Here is a 15,342-nt window from a genome sequence, read left to right on the forward strand (position 1 = left end):
ATCACCAGCAAAGCTTAGCCCTCCAGGCTTAAACTTTAATTTGAGGAACTGAATGGAGGTTCATTGCATAACAGAATCAGTAGTGGGGTAAACAGCATGACAGAGGATCATCAGATTGGTCAGTTAACTCCCGATTGGAGATTGCAGCATGTTTAGCATATCTAAAGGTTCTGGGTGCTGTTTACAAAGGTTCTGTAAACTTGTAGTTTTTCTGTTAATACTGTTGAAGTTCTGAAACGTACTAAAACCAAGGGCAGGATGTAGCTGCCTTTCTTTGACTCGTTCTGTACTCTTATATACTACAAAAATATTACCATTTCAAAAGGCTCTCCACAGAACACTGGTTGTTACTGTCACAATGCATTTCCTTTTTCCTTCATAATGTTTTGATGATTCCTTTTCTCAGTTCTTCCTAGATAGATTTCTTTTGCAAAAATCTATCATAAGAACTCTGCAACAGTGGCAAATGGTGAATGGTTACAGGGAAGTAAATGAACAGAGTAAGATACTTAACCAAAATACTCACCTAGCCTCCACTGATTTATGCTTCAGCATCAAAGATATTGTCTTTTCAAGAAATTTCAACGTTTTTTAGTTCTTACTGTAACTTTTTTTGAGCTGCATTGAACTTATATTGTCATGGCTTTCATAAATATAAATGTAACATTCTGATGACACATCTGTTTATAGTCTTCATTACAGGCAATGTATACAGGTAATATAAACAGTGTTCAGCATATCAACTAGTAAGTGTGTACATGCTAATGTAATATAGCACAAATTTGTTTGGATAGAAAGATCAAGCCAAAAAAAGATTCTGAGAAACAACATAAAAAAAAAAAAAAACGGTAGCAGAAAACCTGTCAGAGATTATGGCCAATAAATAGTTTAGAAGCAACCAGAAAGAGTAAGGTCGTAGTGGAAAAAAATTTTTTTTGCATATTCCCATGAGGAGCTTAAGAAAGCATTTTTGAAGGACCTTCTTTGAAAGATCTGTTTCCAGTTCAAGTGTCAGTAGAAAAGACTATGGAATGCATCAACAAAGAGCAATAAATTGCCGGAACCGGATCATACTTACTCAAGACCTTTTTACAAAGACTGAAATAGCTGAAATATTAACTGGTGTGATCTGTAAGTTAAAACTGAATCTGGAATCAGGAAAATGCTAGCTGGATTGTCTGACGCCAGTTTTGACAAAGAATTCCACTGGGATCTAGGAGATTTCAGACCGATAATCTGATGTGGACTTCCACCAAGCAGATTAATAAAAACTATAATGGAGAATAAAAGTATAGGCATAAATGGGATAACAGGAAAGACTCAATATATCTTTTGTAAAAGGAAGCTCAATAGACATCTTTGAAGGAATCAGAGAGCAGGTGAAAAAGAGCAATTCAGTTAGATAGTCCACTTAGGCTTACAAATGATATTGAATAAGGTCTGTCATCAAAGGCTTATTAAAGAAGCTAAATTGGTATAAGATAATAGGGAAAGTCCTCACAAAGACACCAAAAAAAAGGGAGGGGGGAAGAGGAATAAATGGCCAGTTTTCTGAAATGGAGGGAGATCTGCACTATTCAGTGCACTCTTAAATGATTTGGAACGGGATGGATAGATAGTGAGATGACAAAGTTTATTGACAACATTAAATTATTCAGGGCAGTACAAATGAAAGCCAGTTTGAATGCAGGATAGCATCATGATACTTACTGACTGATTGATAAAAACACGGATGAAGTCAAGGGTGGCTAGGAAAAAACAGTCCTAACTAGCATTGTATTGTAATGGATTTTGATACAGTGATCCTATTTAGGAAAAATAATTCAGAATTTTAGTGGATGTTTCTATGAACATGTCACCTGAGCACTAAGAAGTAGTTAAAAAGCAAATTGGATATGCATACATTTTAGGAATAGAGTAGAGAACAAAACAGAGACAGTCTTAATATTTCTTGTAAATCTATGGTAAGACCATGTAATATCATATGCGACTCCAGCTCCCCCATCTGAGATAGGATTTAATAGAAGTAGTAGCGAGAAAGTGCAGAGAAGGACAGTTAGAGATACAGATACAGTTTCCATACAAGGAATAAATCAGCAGACCTGACCTCTTCAGTTTCGAAAAGGGTTGCCTGAGACACGGAGTAACTGGCACGCTGGTAACAGGGACGAAGACAGAGTGACTACTCTTTCTTCCAGTGTAAGAACAAGGGGGCATCAAATGAATTAGCAGGAGACAAGTTGGTCAAAACAAAAGAGGGTGGCTATTTTCACACACCATTTAAGAAGATCCTTTGCAACAGGATATTGCAATTCCTGGAATTTTCTCTGAATACAAAAAGTGATTATGGTAATTCATGCAAAATAATGCATCAAGCGCTGTGAAACACAAATATACTACCTCATTTCAGGAAGTCTCTGAACCAGAAATTGCTGTAATCTGGAAGAATAGGAAATTTTGCCTATGCTTGTCCTGCTCATCCTTAGCCATCTGATGTCCCTTGTCAGAGAGGAGATTAGATGCACCCTGGTCTGATTTCCTATTGCCATTTTCTGTCCTCTGTTTCGAAAAGGCTAGTAATCGCTGCCCTCTAGTGCTTGACAATCAAAAACAGCTTTGGAAATTCGCATGAGCCTGGCACAAAAACCTCAGTGGCTAACCCTTTGCATGGTGAGGAACAAAAATTTTTGGAAATACTTTATGTCAGCTGGCTGTTGAATTTGACTCTTTGGAGAAAGAGAAAGGTGGAACCAAGGTCTTCACCTGCTGCATCCTCCAGCCGGCAGTAGCACTTGGAGCCATCTGGGAGGAAGTGAACAGGGCTTGAAGGACGGTGAGAGCAGAGTCACTTGGAGGCTTTCGCGTGCACCTGCCCACAGGGAAGACGAGGCTGGGGGCTTACTTATTCAGGCATTTTGTGTATGAGTTGAGTGGGCCATGCAGTCATGCACCGTGGCAGCTCCCACTCCAGGCTGGCTGACCATCTCTGAGGAGAGAAGTCAATGCAGGGCGACACAAGAAAAGAAACAGAAAGAAAGAAGGCCTTGATAGCTGCTGTAAAGCTAAACTGATTGGATGTACTCAGTTCCGGCATTAAGACACGTAGCTTTTTTGTCTTCCATTTTCATTTTCTGACCAGTGAGCTCCTTGGTACAGGGAACTTGTCTTTAGACACAGAATGTCTTTATACACCCCTGTATGGTAGAGGCATGCATGTTTCTCTGATTGGGAACTCCAAAGAAAACTTTGTAGTATTTTTTAGAAATATATGCATGCACACACACATGGAAGTCTATAACGTGATGGAGAGAACAAGCTGCCACATGTACATCTCTGTGAGCCTGGAGATAGCCAGGGAAATCCCTGGTGAGGGTGGCTGCAGAGGTGCACAAACTCCTGAAAATTCTGTAAAACCTTTAAGAGTAAGTAAAAAAAAATGCCTAGGGAAACTGATGATATATGTAACAAGTTGTTGTTACATATATAACCCGTGTTGTAACTTGTTGCTTATTACATGTGCCAGCTAGGGCTGAACACAAAAAGGAGCACATAAGGAGAGAATTGCAAGGTCCTTTAAAAGGTAATGACTGCTCTTTTTGTGTAGAAAATTAAATAAAAAGTGTAGAAAATAAATATTTTCATCTTGTTTGTATTATCTTGATAATGAATAATCTATACTGTTCTTGTTTTGTGTGATATTGTTTGCTTAAATCTCCATGACGTTATGTCACTACTGAAACGCAGCAGCTAAGGAAGATTTTAGTGAGGTCTGTAAAGCCTTGATGGGGGTGAGCCCCACCGTTTCCAGGGTGAGATCATGATCCTTTGCTTTCTATCATGATCAGAGCTTTCCTTCTCTATTGTAGTAGCAGCTAAAATATCGTAGGTGTGTTGTGAATTAAAAAAAAAAAAAAAAGAAGAAGGAAAATGAAAATATTTGTTCACTCCAAAGTGCTCTGATGGCCCACCAAACTTGGCACACTTCAGTACTTCTACAGCTTTGGCACAAGCTGATTTCCATGTTTTAAAGACTCTCGGTATTATTCTCAGCATGATGGCTGTCGAACTCACACCACCAAAGCCAGGGGGCTAGATGTCCAGTGTTCCTGAAAATCAGACAGTGCAGGGTTTGCCAAGTCCTTTTCTGTCATAGGAATAGAACAGCAGGTCAGTGCACACCTGGTGGAGCCAAGATCCATGTTTAGTTCATTCGTTTCACTTTTGCTTCCTTTTACAGAAACTGCAGGTGTTACATTCTCTGAACAGGCTGTAGGAAGCAGAGTTAAGCTCTTTTTGTGATTCAAGTTACCTTGAAAATAAGTTATGAATTCCTTAAACTAGGCTGCTGTATCTTTGCAAAGTGTTTACCTGACTAATAGGTCTTGTCTCATTAATAATGGACAATAATGAAAGCAAAATCATATTTGAAATCCAAGTTTCACAGCACAGAAATGGTGAAAATCTTTGAGACCAATATATTTTAGTGAGAACGTATTCAAAATTCAATTCAGTATCTGACCTGGATTAATTCAGTAAGCAAACACATAGTATATATTCCTTTTATGTAATTATTATTTTTGTCCAAACCCCAAACTAATAGTCAAGGAAGTAAAGGTATCTCACATTGTTCATTTCTCCTTCACCGACATGTGCATGAACCTAACCTTTCTAGGACTACTGAGAATAATTTTGACCATGCTTCCTCCTTTACGTACTCATCTAGCTATTTTATGTTGCCATGTAAGTATGTTTGCCTGCTGGCCATGTTCCTGACTGTTAAGTCATTTTTGCAAATGACTGACTCTATTAGTACAGTGACAAACTGTATTTCAGTTGAGTCATGCCAGTTTATAATAGCTGAAACCTCTGAGATCAAAATTAATGTGTAAGAGAAGTCCTAGAAGGAAGAGGGGTCCAAGAGAGAAGAGAGCTGGTTAATATTTAAGGATCACTTCCTCCAAGCTCCAGAAAGGTGCATCGCAATGAGCAAGAAGTCCAACAAAGGGGGCAGCAGACCTGCATGGATGAACAAGGAGCTCCTGGCAAAACTGCAACATAAGTAGGAAGTGTACAGGAAGTGGAAGCAGGGATCAACCAGCTGGGAGGAATATAGAGACGTTGTCAGAATATGCAGGGATGCAACAAGGAAGGACAAGGCCCATTTGTAGTTAGGTCTGGCAAGGATAACAAGAAGGGCTTCTTCAAATACATCAGTAGCAAAAGGGAGACTAAGGAAAATGTGGGCTTGCCACTGAATGGAGTGGGTGCCCTGGTGACGAAGGCTACAGAAAAGGCTCAGATACTGAATCCCTTCTTTGCTTCAGTCTTTACTGCTAAAGCCAGCCCTTAGGAATCCTGGACCCTGGAGACCAGGGAGAAAGGAAGGCATTCTCTTGGTCAAATAGGCTTGTGTTAGAGATCACTTAGGCAAACTTGACATCCACAAATCCATGGGCCCTGATGGGATGCACCCACGACTGCTGAGGGAGCTGGCAGATGTTATTGCTAGGCCACTCTCCATCCTCTTTGAAAGGTCCTGGAGATCAGGAGAGGTGCCTGAGGACTGGAGGAAAGCCTATGTCACTCCAGTCTTCAGAAAGGGCAAGAAGGAGGAGCCAGGGAACTACAGGCCTGTCAGCCTCACCTCCATCCCGGGAAAGGTGATGGAACAGCTCCTCCTGGAGGTAAGTATATGAAGGACAAGAAGGTGACCAGGAGTAGTCAGCATGGATTCATAAAGGAGAAATCATGCTTAACCGACCTGATAGCCTTCTATGACGGAATGACTGGCTGGGTAGATGAGGGCAGAGCAGCAGATGTTGTCTACCGGGACTTCAGCAAGGCTTTGGACACTGTCTCCCATCACATCCTCACAGGTAAACTCAGGAAATGCAGGCTGAGTGGACAGTGAGGTGGATTGAGAACTGGCTGGATGGCAGAGCTCAGACGGTTGTGGTCAGTGGCACAAAGTCTAGCTGGAGGCCGGTAGCTAGTGGTGTCCCCCAGGGGTCAGTTCTGGGTCCAGTCTTGTTCAATGTATTCATCAATGACCTGGAGGAAGGGACAGAGTGCACCCTCAGCAAGTTTGCTGATGCCACAAAACTGGGGGGAGTGGCTGACACACCAGGGGGCTGTGCTGCCCTTCAGAGGGACCTGGACAGGCTGGAGAGCTGGGCGGAGAAGAACCTCCTGAAGTTCAACAAAGGCAAGTGCAGGGTCCTGCACCTGGGGAGGAATAATCCCATGCAGCAGTATAGGCTGGGGGTTGACCTGCTGGAAAGCAGCTCTGCAGAGAAGGACCTGGGAGTGCTGGTGGACAACAAACTGACCGTGAGGCAGCAGTGTGGCCTTGTGACCAAGGCGGCCAATGGTCTCCTGGGGTGCATTAGGCAGAGGATTGCCAGTAGGTCAAGGGAGGTGATCCTGCCCCTCCCCTCAGCCCCGGATGAGGCCTCACCTGGAGTGCTGTGTCCAGTTGTGGGCTCCCAGTACAAGAGAGGCACGGTGGATTGAGTCCACTTGCCACGAAGATGATTAATGGAGTGGAGCATCTCCCATGTGTGGAAAGGCTGCGAGAGCTGGGCCTGTCCATCCTGGAGAAGAGAAGACTGAGAGGTGACCTGATCAATGTGTACAAGTATCTGAAGGGAGGGTGTCAAGAGGATGGGGCCAGACTGAGAAGCAACGGGCAGAAACTGAACCACAGGAAGTTCCATCTGAACTTGAGGAAAAACTTCTTTCCTGTGAGGATGACTGAGCACTGGCACAGGCTGTCTAGACAGGTTGTGGAGTCTCCTTCCTTGGAGATGTTCAGAAGCCATCTGGACATGATCCTGGGCAACATGCTTTAGGTGACCCTGCTTGAGCAAAGGGGTTGGACTAGATGATCTCCAGAGGTCCCTTCCAACCTCAGCCATTCTGTGATTCTGTAAAGGAATTTTTGCCCACTGAATTAACCTCACTGCACTGTTACTGAGTGTAAAAATAATTCTTCTAAGAATGATTGTTCTGGTGAATTCTCAGTCAGCTTTGGAAAGCATATTTAATACAAACATTCAGAAACTTGTCTTTTATGAAAGGTTTCTAACTAGAGTTTTGATTCACACCCAGACACAGTAAATCATGCGGAGAACTATGCAGAGCTGCCTTGGCCTTACAAAGGAGTTCTATGGAACTCAGTTTCATATTGATCTCTTAGAGATATATTTAAGCAATAATGTTTTCTATTAGTAAAAATCAGATAAGTCATTTGTCACATAAAGCTTCTTTCTATACCTTCAGTCAAGAAAATACTGTGAATTACAGCTATCTCCTTAAATAGCTGGATCAGAATAAGTTTCCATAATAAACAAACATAATTCTTAATTTGAGGAATGACATTTTGGTCACTCTTTAGATTCATTATAGAAAATATAGAAAATGAGCTATAAAAGTAAAATACACTAAAAGCTCCTATGAATTTAGAAATACCTGTTTAAAACCTCTCGTGTGTGTCTTTCCCCCATGTTGTGTTTTGAAGCAAACATTTTTCATCTCATAAATCCCCTTTGTATATTCCTAGCAACAATCCATCTCTAAAAAAGGGATCTTTTGGCATACAGCCGATATAAAATAGTATACAGCAACTCGGTATACAAGAAAGCATGCCATGCCAGCACTGGAAGGTCAAAGGGGAAGCAGTACCGCAGTAGGGAGCTCAGTCATATTCAAGGATCAGGACTTCCCACCTGGACAGTGAACTTCAAAGGAAGGAGATTCGACATGCCTTTTCTGGCTGCACCTCTCAGTTCAAACCCTTGGGCTCCCAGCAGTAGATACACTGCACCTTCCCTTTTTATAAGCTATTAGAAATTGAAGTAGTTGAATGATGTTCCCTTCCCCTAAAAACGTTCTGTAGGCAGAAGCTTGTACTTGAATAAGCAGGCACACACCCAGCCTTTAAACCAGAGGCTTAGGGTGAGCAGACATTGGTACTTCAGTTCAGCTGGCTGGAGGATCAAGGCCTTATTCATCTGTGTAAAAATTAGAGCATGCTGTCATATTAAGAAGCATTCCTGGTCTTCCTTTTTCTCCCTTCCTGCACTTTCAAAATCTTGATATTACTCTGGAGGATTTTATTTCTGATGACCCACAACAAATAGAGAAATTTGTTGAGAGATATATTTATATATATTTAATATATTTATATTTGTTGTTAGAGAAACAGAGAAAAACACAAGCCAGCCATGCTATACAAAATCAAATAACTTTGTGGAAATTTTATTTATCTTCAGCAGAGCATTTTGGAGCAGGTCTTTGCAGCAGTCACTGTGGCGTTAACCAGCAGGCTGGCACAAGGAGCCATCTAGCTGTATTAGCCCAGAGGTCACTTTAGGATAACCATAAAAGTTACCTTGGGTATAACTGTGCTACACTGAGGTTATAGCTGTGACTGTAGCCTAGCCACAACGCTTCCAAAAGCATTGTACACCTGCAAAAGGTTTTGACTGTTGATCTTTCCTGTTAAGCAGGCTGGCACAGATCCGTAGACACTGTCGCTGTTCTAAGACCGTGGGAAAGAAACTGAGTTGGAGCACAGAGCCCATACAAACAGTCTTGGTAGGTGGGGGATAGTTTGCTGTGCACAGGTTAGGAGGGACGAGCATCATGGTGTCCCTTCTGCAGGAGACCCTTCACGAACTCCAGTGCCAGTCTCCTGCCCCCAGCAAGGACTTCCACCACTTCACCATCAGCAGCTCACAGGTAAGCGGGCAGGATAAGTCCAGACACGGATGTGTTATCTAGCCTTCACTGATGCTGACACCAGCAAGGTGAAAAACTATATTGCATTGCTTTGCTTCTGGAAATGAAAATCCCTGTTGGTGTTGAATCTCCGTATACCACGCTGGAAAGCTGTCAAACAGCTTTGACTTCATAGTAACGCCAAAAGATATTATGAAAAGTGGGATAATTTAAATCCTGTAATTTATATTGAATGCTTCTTACTGCATGCTGAGCAAGATTCTGAAGGTGAAACAATTCTGCAGAGAAAAGCATAAATTTACAGCTCTCTTTCAAGAATGAAGTTTTGTGATACCTCTGTTCTGCTGTTGTTCAAAGGTACTTTTCGCACTTTTGCATTTCTAGTTTGAACAGCACTGCATCGTTGAACAATACACATACAAAAAAACCTTAAAAATATCAAGTGAAACTTCCATAAAAAAGAAATGAAAAAGCTAAGAGTTCAATGGCAACAGTAATTTGCTTTCTTGTCTACGTCTTGTGTCACAAGGACATTTTGCAAAGCACCTCAGACATAGAGTGACATTCTTGTCCCCAAAAGGAGCTAAACAAGCTAGTTAAGGCTTGTTGCTCTTCTCCAAATCTCGCTATTTTGTGAGAAATCTTCTCATTTCCAGCCTAAACCTATGCCCAGACAGTTTATCTTCATTTTTCTTGTGCCAGGATTGTCCTTAAGTTCGAACAACCTACCCAACCTGTTCTCTGGCTTCAGCCATCTCCCTTGTGATGCATCTATAAAGAGCAGGACCTTGTTGTTCAGTCTTCCCTTGTAAGATACATTTTTTGTAGTCCTGCTCTTCTGCTCCCTTCTTCCAGCTTGAACGTACCCTTCTTGAACACAGCTAAGGAGCTTTTCAGGTGTCCCAGGTGAGGTGTCAGGAGGGAGTGCTGTAAAGGCGAAGGCTTCCCCCCGGGTCTCCGGGACTTGCCATGCCTGACACGCTGCAGGATGGCGTCCAGCTTCTCCAGAACAAGGTCATGTTGTGTCCTGTAGTTCTCCCATGACTAACATAAAAATGAGTCTGTCATTTCCATCTAGGACTTCAGTTAAGAGCCCTCTTGCTAGTTGCCCCTAAGCCTGGTACTTGCATTTTATCCTGGTTTTATTACTCCAAATGTCATTAGCTGACTCCTGCCTCAGTAATTCTGTCAATCCAAAATCAGTTAATAACCTGTCTCCACAGTGGTTCTCCTCTCATCCTGAGTTTTTTTTTTCTTTCTCCCATTTGCCAGTGCTTTTACCACATCACAGTTCTTAATCTCCAGCATCTATAGTTTATCTAATAATTTCATTTTAGCACTGAATCAAATGCTTTTTAAAACGCCCAATAAATTAGGTGTACCCCATTTACCACATTTGTTCTTGGCCACGCAAAGTTAACTTATTTCATATTCTTTCTGTTTGCTGCTGATTTCTTCAGGTAATCTGGAGGACTTGGAGGATTTCCTTTCGACCTGATCAAGAAAAGATTTCCCCAAAGGAGGTGAAGAAATCCCACAAGGAATTTTTGCTGGATGAGCAGTTACAGAGCAAGTATTAAACTAGCAAACAGAGGATAAATAACGTGAGAGAAGTTGTCTCAGCCCCATTGAATAAGTCCTATGAACTCTCTTAGTTTTGTATTGTACAATCAAGGGTTTTTTTTTCTAACTTGTTAAGAAAGTTTTTTCCCTAAATCCATAGCTCATTTCTAAAGTCATGCTAAACTTGCATGAGTTCCCCCCGACCAGTTAATATTCATTATGAGAGCTGCTTGCATGCAGTTTGCAGTTCCAGATCATTCTTCTTGCCTAAGAAAAATGTAAAAATTATGCGTATTCACCTGTGCATTTTCTCTTTTGGTGAAAATCTCACCAACAGAGATCAATTTGAAGACGTGGAGTATAATCATACAAGAAAGCTATTTCGTGTCATTTCATTCCTTCTTTTAGGCCTCTAAATTACTTTGTAGAATTGCCTTTTTGTTCTTATTATATGGTAGTGATGGTAATGAATAGAGCGGTAAGACTGTTACCCAGTACAATACTGTAGCTATGGATAAATCACAAGTCATTTAAAGTATGTCTTAAATACCCATTGAAAGTGTTTATACCTTGTGTAATACATTTCAAAGTGTTTTCTTCTTAGGTATTTGACATTTGAATAAGGAACTTAAAAGTTTTCAATACACAGTCATCTTTAATGTTTGCATTGTGGGACAGCATTATAAATTAAGGAACCAACACTGAGTTTATTCAGCTAGGGAAGTATTTCTATTTCCCATCTGACATTCCTAAGCCAGTCACATTTAATATTCCCTTTTTAATTATTTTTGGAAGTTTGCCCTCCATTGAGGACTACATTACCTCTCTTTAGTATTTAATTTCATTTTGATGGATCATCTTGAATTGTAACTTTTCAGCGAAGGGGAGGTAGAATGCCCGACTCTTAATTAAATAAATTTACTGTCAGAAAAGTGAGTTCTCTATCTTTATTAGCAGCTGCAGGAGCAGCAAGAGCTGGCTGCTCCTCAAGGGATGGGGAGCTAGGAGCCGCGGGTGCCAGCAGGGTTGGCAGGGCAGTGTCTCACCAGCAGATCTGTCTTGACGAGCAGGTCCCAGGTCAAGCCAGGAGGTCAAGGCAGCAGGTCTGGCTCAGGGAGCTGCACAGCCTGTCCACTGCACTGCTCAGGCAAGGACCCTGGCATGGGCCTGCACTTGAGAGCAGCTCCCAGGTTGAATGGTGGAAGCTCCCCATGAGCTTCTCACGTCTCGCTGTTCCCCAGCTCTTTCTCACAGCTTCACTGTTTTGCCACTGCGGAAAACATCATGTGGTTATCATCCAGTAAAAGGGCAAGGAAAATACAATGTAGGCTGTGCAAATGGATTGATCAAGGATAGCACATTCAAATTTTTACCCTGCAGAGGGTCAAGGGACCTGTGCACTGGGTCCAGAGCCAGAACTGGGAGTTGAGACTTCTCTAATCACCCACGTGGATGGGAGCAAATGAGCTCTGCACATCTGTGACACAAGGCAATGCAGCACCGAGTTTTTCTTAGTTTTTCTTCCCTTCCCCTTTCCCTTCCCCCTTCCCTTCCCCCTTCCCTTCCCTTCCCTTCCCTTCCCATCTCTTCCCTTTCCCTTTCCCTTTCCCTTTCCCTTTCCCTTTCCCTTTCCCTTTCCCTTTCCCTTTCCTTTTCTGTCCTGTTCTGTTCTGTTGTGCTTTGAACAATCAATGAGCTTCAAATCAAAGATGAAATCTTGCCTGGATCTCCTGGGCAATATCACAGCAAGAATTTATGTGGTACTGACAGGAGGAGCCCATGGTTGGTGACCACGAGCACAGCTGAGAACAGGTTGCACATCAGGAAAGTGCAGTCTTGAGATGACAGATCCCTCAAGGACACCTATCCCTCCCAGGACACTCTGACAACTTAGGGGGGGACTATTTGCTTTACAAGTCTCTCCTCTCCCCTTACACCACAGAAAACAATAGTTATCCATGTTCCCCTCAGGCCCTTTGGAAGTCCCTGTAAAAGAAAGGTGGGCTTGTGCTTTGTGAGTGCCGCTCTGTTGCCAACAGCTTACCAGAGGCGAGAGAAGCGCACAAAGCATACAAAGCTGTATTTACATTAGCAAACAAAGTTTACAGAATTAATGAGTCTGGTGTGCCACATATATCCGATTACCTATCAGTAAAACTGATTATCTATCAGTAGTGCGTGTGTCTGTTTAACAGTGAACAAGAGATGTCAGAGATTTTGCTTTATGGCAGTGAGAGTGCTAAATTTCAGTTCAAGGTGGTACTTATTTAATTCCCTGGTTAGGTCCCATAATGCAATTGTTTTTGAGAAAAAAAGAAGTCTGGACAAAGCGGCTTGGGAAGCATTGGTGTGGTTAAGGCAGTTTTGGCTCCCACACCTGTTCCCAATGACTAAGTTCCCCTCTTCACTCAGATTTCGAACTGCACATCTTGGATTGGTTTGGAAGATCAGTTTCATAAGCCATTTCCTGCCCTATCTTCTGTAGCACATGTTTGGATATGTTACCTAGAAAAAGCATAGTCAGAAGGTGGTCAGACTATTCCAAATAACAGCAAGCAAGAAACTTTAAGATCTTCCATGTCAAAACAGCCTCAGTATCAAGGCTGACTTTAACGCTGTCATTTGTGTCTATAAACCATCATTACTGAGCATACTGGCTGGATCTTACTGCTGTAAACCTTTTTCTCCTCTCTCAATTCACACAGGAGGCAGTTAGACGCTGTTAAGACATTTTCCCCCTAATACTGTCTCTCCATAATTCACAGCAGGATTTCACCCAGGGCTCAGGAGAGCCTTCCCAGCACCACTGAAACCAGCCCTGGCAGTCACTGCTGGGCTGCTGCTCACTGCTCTTTTGAACGCTCCCTTTGAGCCTGCAGCTTTATGTTTGCTCCTGCATTGCCCTCTGAAAATTGCCCCATCACCAGCTGGGAATGTGGCAGAATGAGGGCTTCGAGCTCTTTCCTCCCACAGGCCCCCAGTATGGCATTTATTTCCACAATAGTCAGGTTATTCATTAACCCCTGTTCTTTCTCAAACCATGTGCAAATTACAAAAAGAAATGAAATTATACGTCTCCTGTATTCAAAGGCTTTTGTGTTTGCAGATCCTCTTTGCAAGGCTGTCTTAGGGCTACTTGAAGGACATGTGTGGGAACTGTAGGGTCCCTGGCATGACCAGTCCCGACAGTTGCTCTCCATTCAGCCAGTGTGTCAAAGCTACGTATGTGGTTGGTATCACAGTCATTCCCACACTCTCTGGAATTCTAGTTACAGCCATCATCTAGACTATCATCAAATCAAGTTTCTTCTTTCTCATTAACATATGTAGAAATCGCCCAATCTATCATCTATCTCATCTTAATTTTGCCTCCCACCCTTTTTCCTCCTAACACTAAAGTAGTCACATATGCCTAGCCCCATGTTATTACATTCACAAACATGCTTTAAAATAATCAGATTATGTGTGGATTGTTTTATATTTATTTTTCTCTCTCTTTTTCTTTTCTTATTCCACAGAGCAAGTGCAGAATATCTTTGGCAACAGCATGCTGGAGTACACAGTTAATTTATGTCAAGGGCATTATGATTTCCTAGTCCGAATGCCTGAGAATGTGATTATACGCATACTGTCATTTCTAGACGCCAATGATTTTCGACAGCTGTCAAAAACATGCAAGAAGTTCCAGCAGGTAATGTCATAAATACTGCTCGGGTACCGATACTCATCTTCCTTCAAGTTCACTGTAAGAAACAACGTGAGGTGGAACTTTTCCGTGTTATTTAGTAGAGCCACCAATGCTTCTGAGGTAGCCAGAGATAGAAACTAGTACAAAACGGAGACCTGGATTACAGATTAGCAGTTAATAGATCAGGTCCTTCATGACGTGGGTAATCCAAGCCCTCTGCTTGGCCAATTGAATCTTTCTAGGGTTACTTTTATTTTTCTGTTCACAAGAGCTGGCAAGTGAGATCCTAATAACCAAAAAGAAAATTCCTACAGAAGTTTTTCAGAACATTCATATTTGAATTTAAAATATGTAAACACTTTCAAAAGGCAAAAAGAGTTTCCCAGTATTGCATCTTTTTGTATCTCCTGCTCTCCTGACGTGCTGGGGGGGCAGCTGTGGATTCTGACTTGAGCCTGAGACAAAATGTCATTTTTGAACTAGCATTTAATATCTCGTAAGTTAATCCTTGCCCTTTCGAAGAGCATTTCATTTTCCTAATCGAGTCTGCTAGCTGGAAGCATGTTGGAATTAGACAAAGAGCGCTGCCGTGACAATTACAGTCAGATATCTCCTGCGCTTTTGTCAATTTTAACCAGAATATTACAATATCTGTATATATAGCAGTAATGAATTTACACAGCATTTACACAGTTGTAATTGAGTTACATAAATGGAATATGTTCAGTGAGATCAGAACATAGCCTAATGAAGTGTGAATCATGAAGTACGTCTTGAAAATATTTACTTTTTAGTTATGCAGCAGCGAAGATGTTTGGGAGAGAGTTAAACTGTTCAGTGATAAACAAGCTCTTGATAAGAAGACGATGACATTCTCAGTTTTCAAGAAGCTAATGAACTTCAATCAAAAACCCAAGCAGATGCAGAGAAGACAGAGCACTTTTTTTTAAGTTGCTTGGAATTATTAGATAAGGCTCAGTAGGTGTCCCATTTTTTCTTTTTTTTTTTTAAAGGAACAAGAACTATAAATAAATAACAGCTACTCAAGAATTTGAAGCTTTTCCCCTCATCATTTACAACTCAAACAGCACCACCAACTTGCGAGTCATATACCCAGCTGATTTTTAACAGTCTATGTTATATCAGGTTAATGGAAAAAGAAAACCTAAGTAGGTTCAGATTTTTATCCTTTTTTGAGCATGTTTTATTTTGCTGTTGAATGTAATTTGTGCATAGTCAGTGTTTCCTGTCCTGTTGACAAGTCACATCTTTGTGTTGGCCCTTCAGGTCTAACTGCAGATGACAAGGCTCACAGAGAAATTACATATAGAGTGAAGAGGAATGTTGCC

At 41.7% G+C, this 15,342-nt stretch overlaps 1 protein-coding gene across 1 annotated transcript; it reads left to right on the forward strand.

Moving 5' to 3' along the window:
- Positions 1–8,345: 8,345 nt before the first annotated feature.
- On the forward strand, positions 8,346–14,976 carry LOC104138078 (F-box only protein 36-like). Its single transcript, XM_009665523.2, has 4 exons — positions 8,346–8,742; positions 10,203–10,311; positions 13,824–13,996; positions 14,788–14,976. The coding sequence occupies exons 1-4, from the start codon at positions 8,647–8,649 to the stop codon at positions 14,941–14,943; spliced, it is 534 nt and encodes a 177-aa protein (XP_009663818.2). The 5' UTR covers positions 8,346–8,646; the 3' UTR covers positions 14,944–14,976.
- Positions 14,977–15,342: the final 366 nt, after the last annotated feature.

The sequence above is a fragment of the Struthio camelus genome, chromosome 1, assembly GCF_040807025.1.
Source record: "Struthio camelus isolate bStrCam1 chromosome 1, bStrCam1.hap1, whole genome shotgun sequence".
Lineage (NCBI taxonomy): Eukaryota > Metazoa > Chordata > Aves > Struthioniformes > Struthionidae > Struthio > Struthio camelus.

Bases quoted from the DNA above. Each gene is read 5' to 3' on its own strand.
- LOC104138078 (XM_009665523.2), top strand. From the start codon at position 8,647: ATGGTGTCCCTTCTGCAGGAGACCCTTCACGAACTCCAGTGCCAGTCT. The intron at 10,312-13,823 runs GCAAGTATTAAA...CTTATTCCACAG, and splicing joins GCTGGATGAGCAGTTACAGA to AGCAAGTGCAGAATATCTTT. The intron at 13,997-14,787 runs GTAATGTCATAA...TTTACTTTTTAG, and splicing joins CATGCAAGAAGTTCCAGCAG to TTATGCAGCAGCGAAGATGT.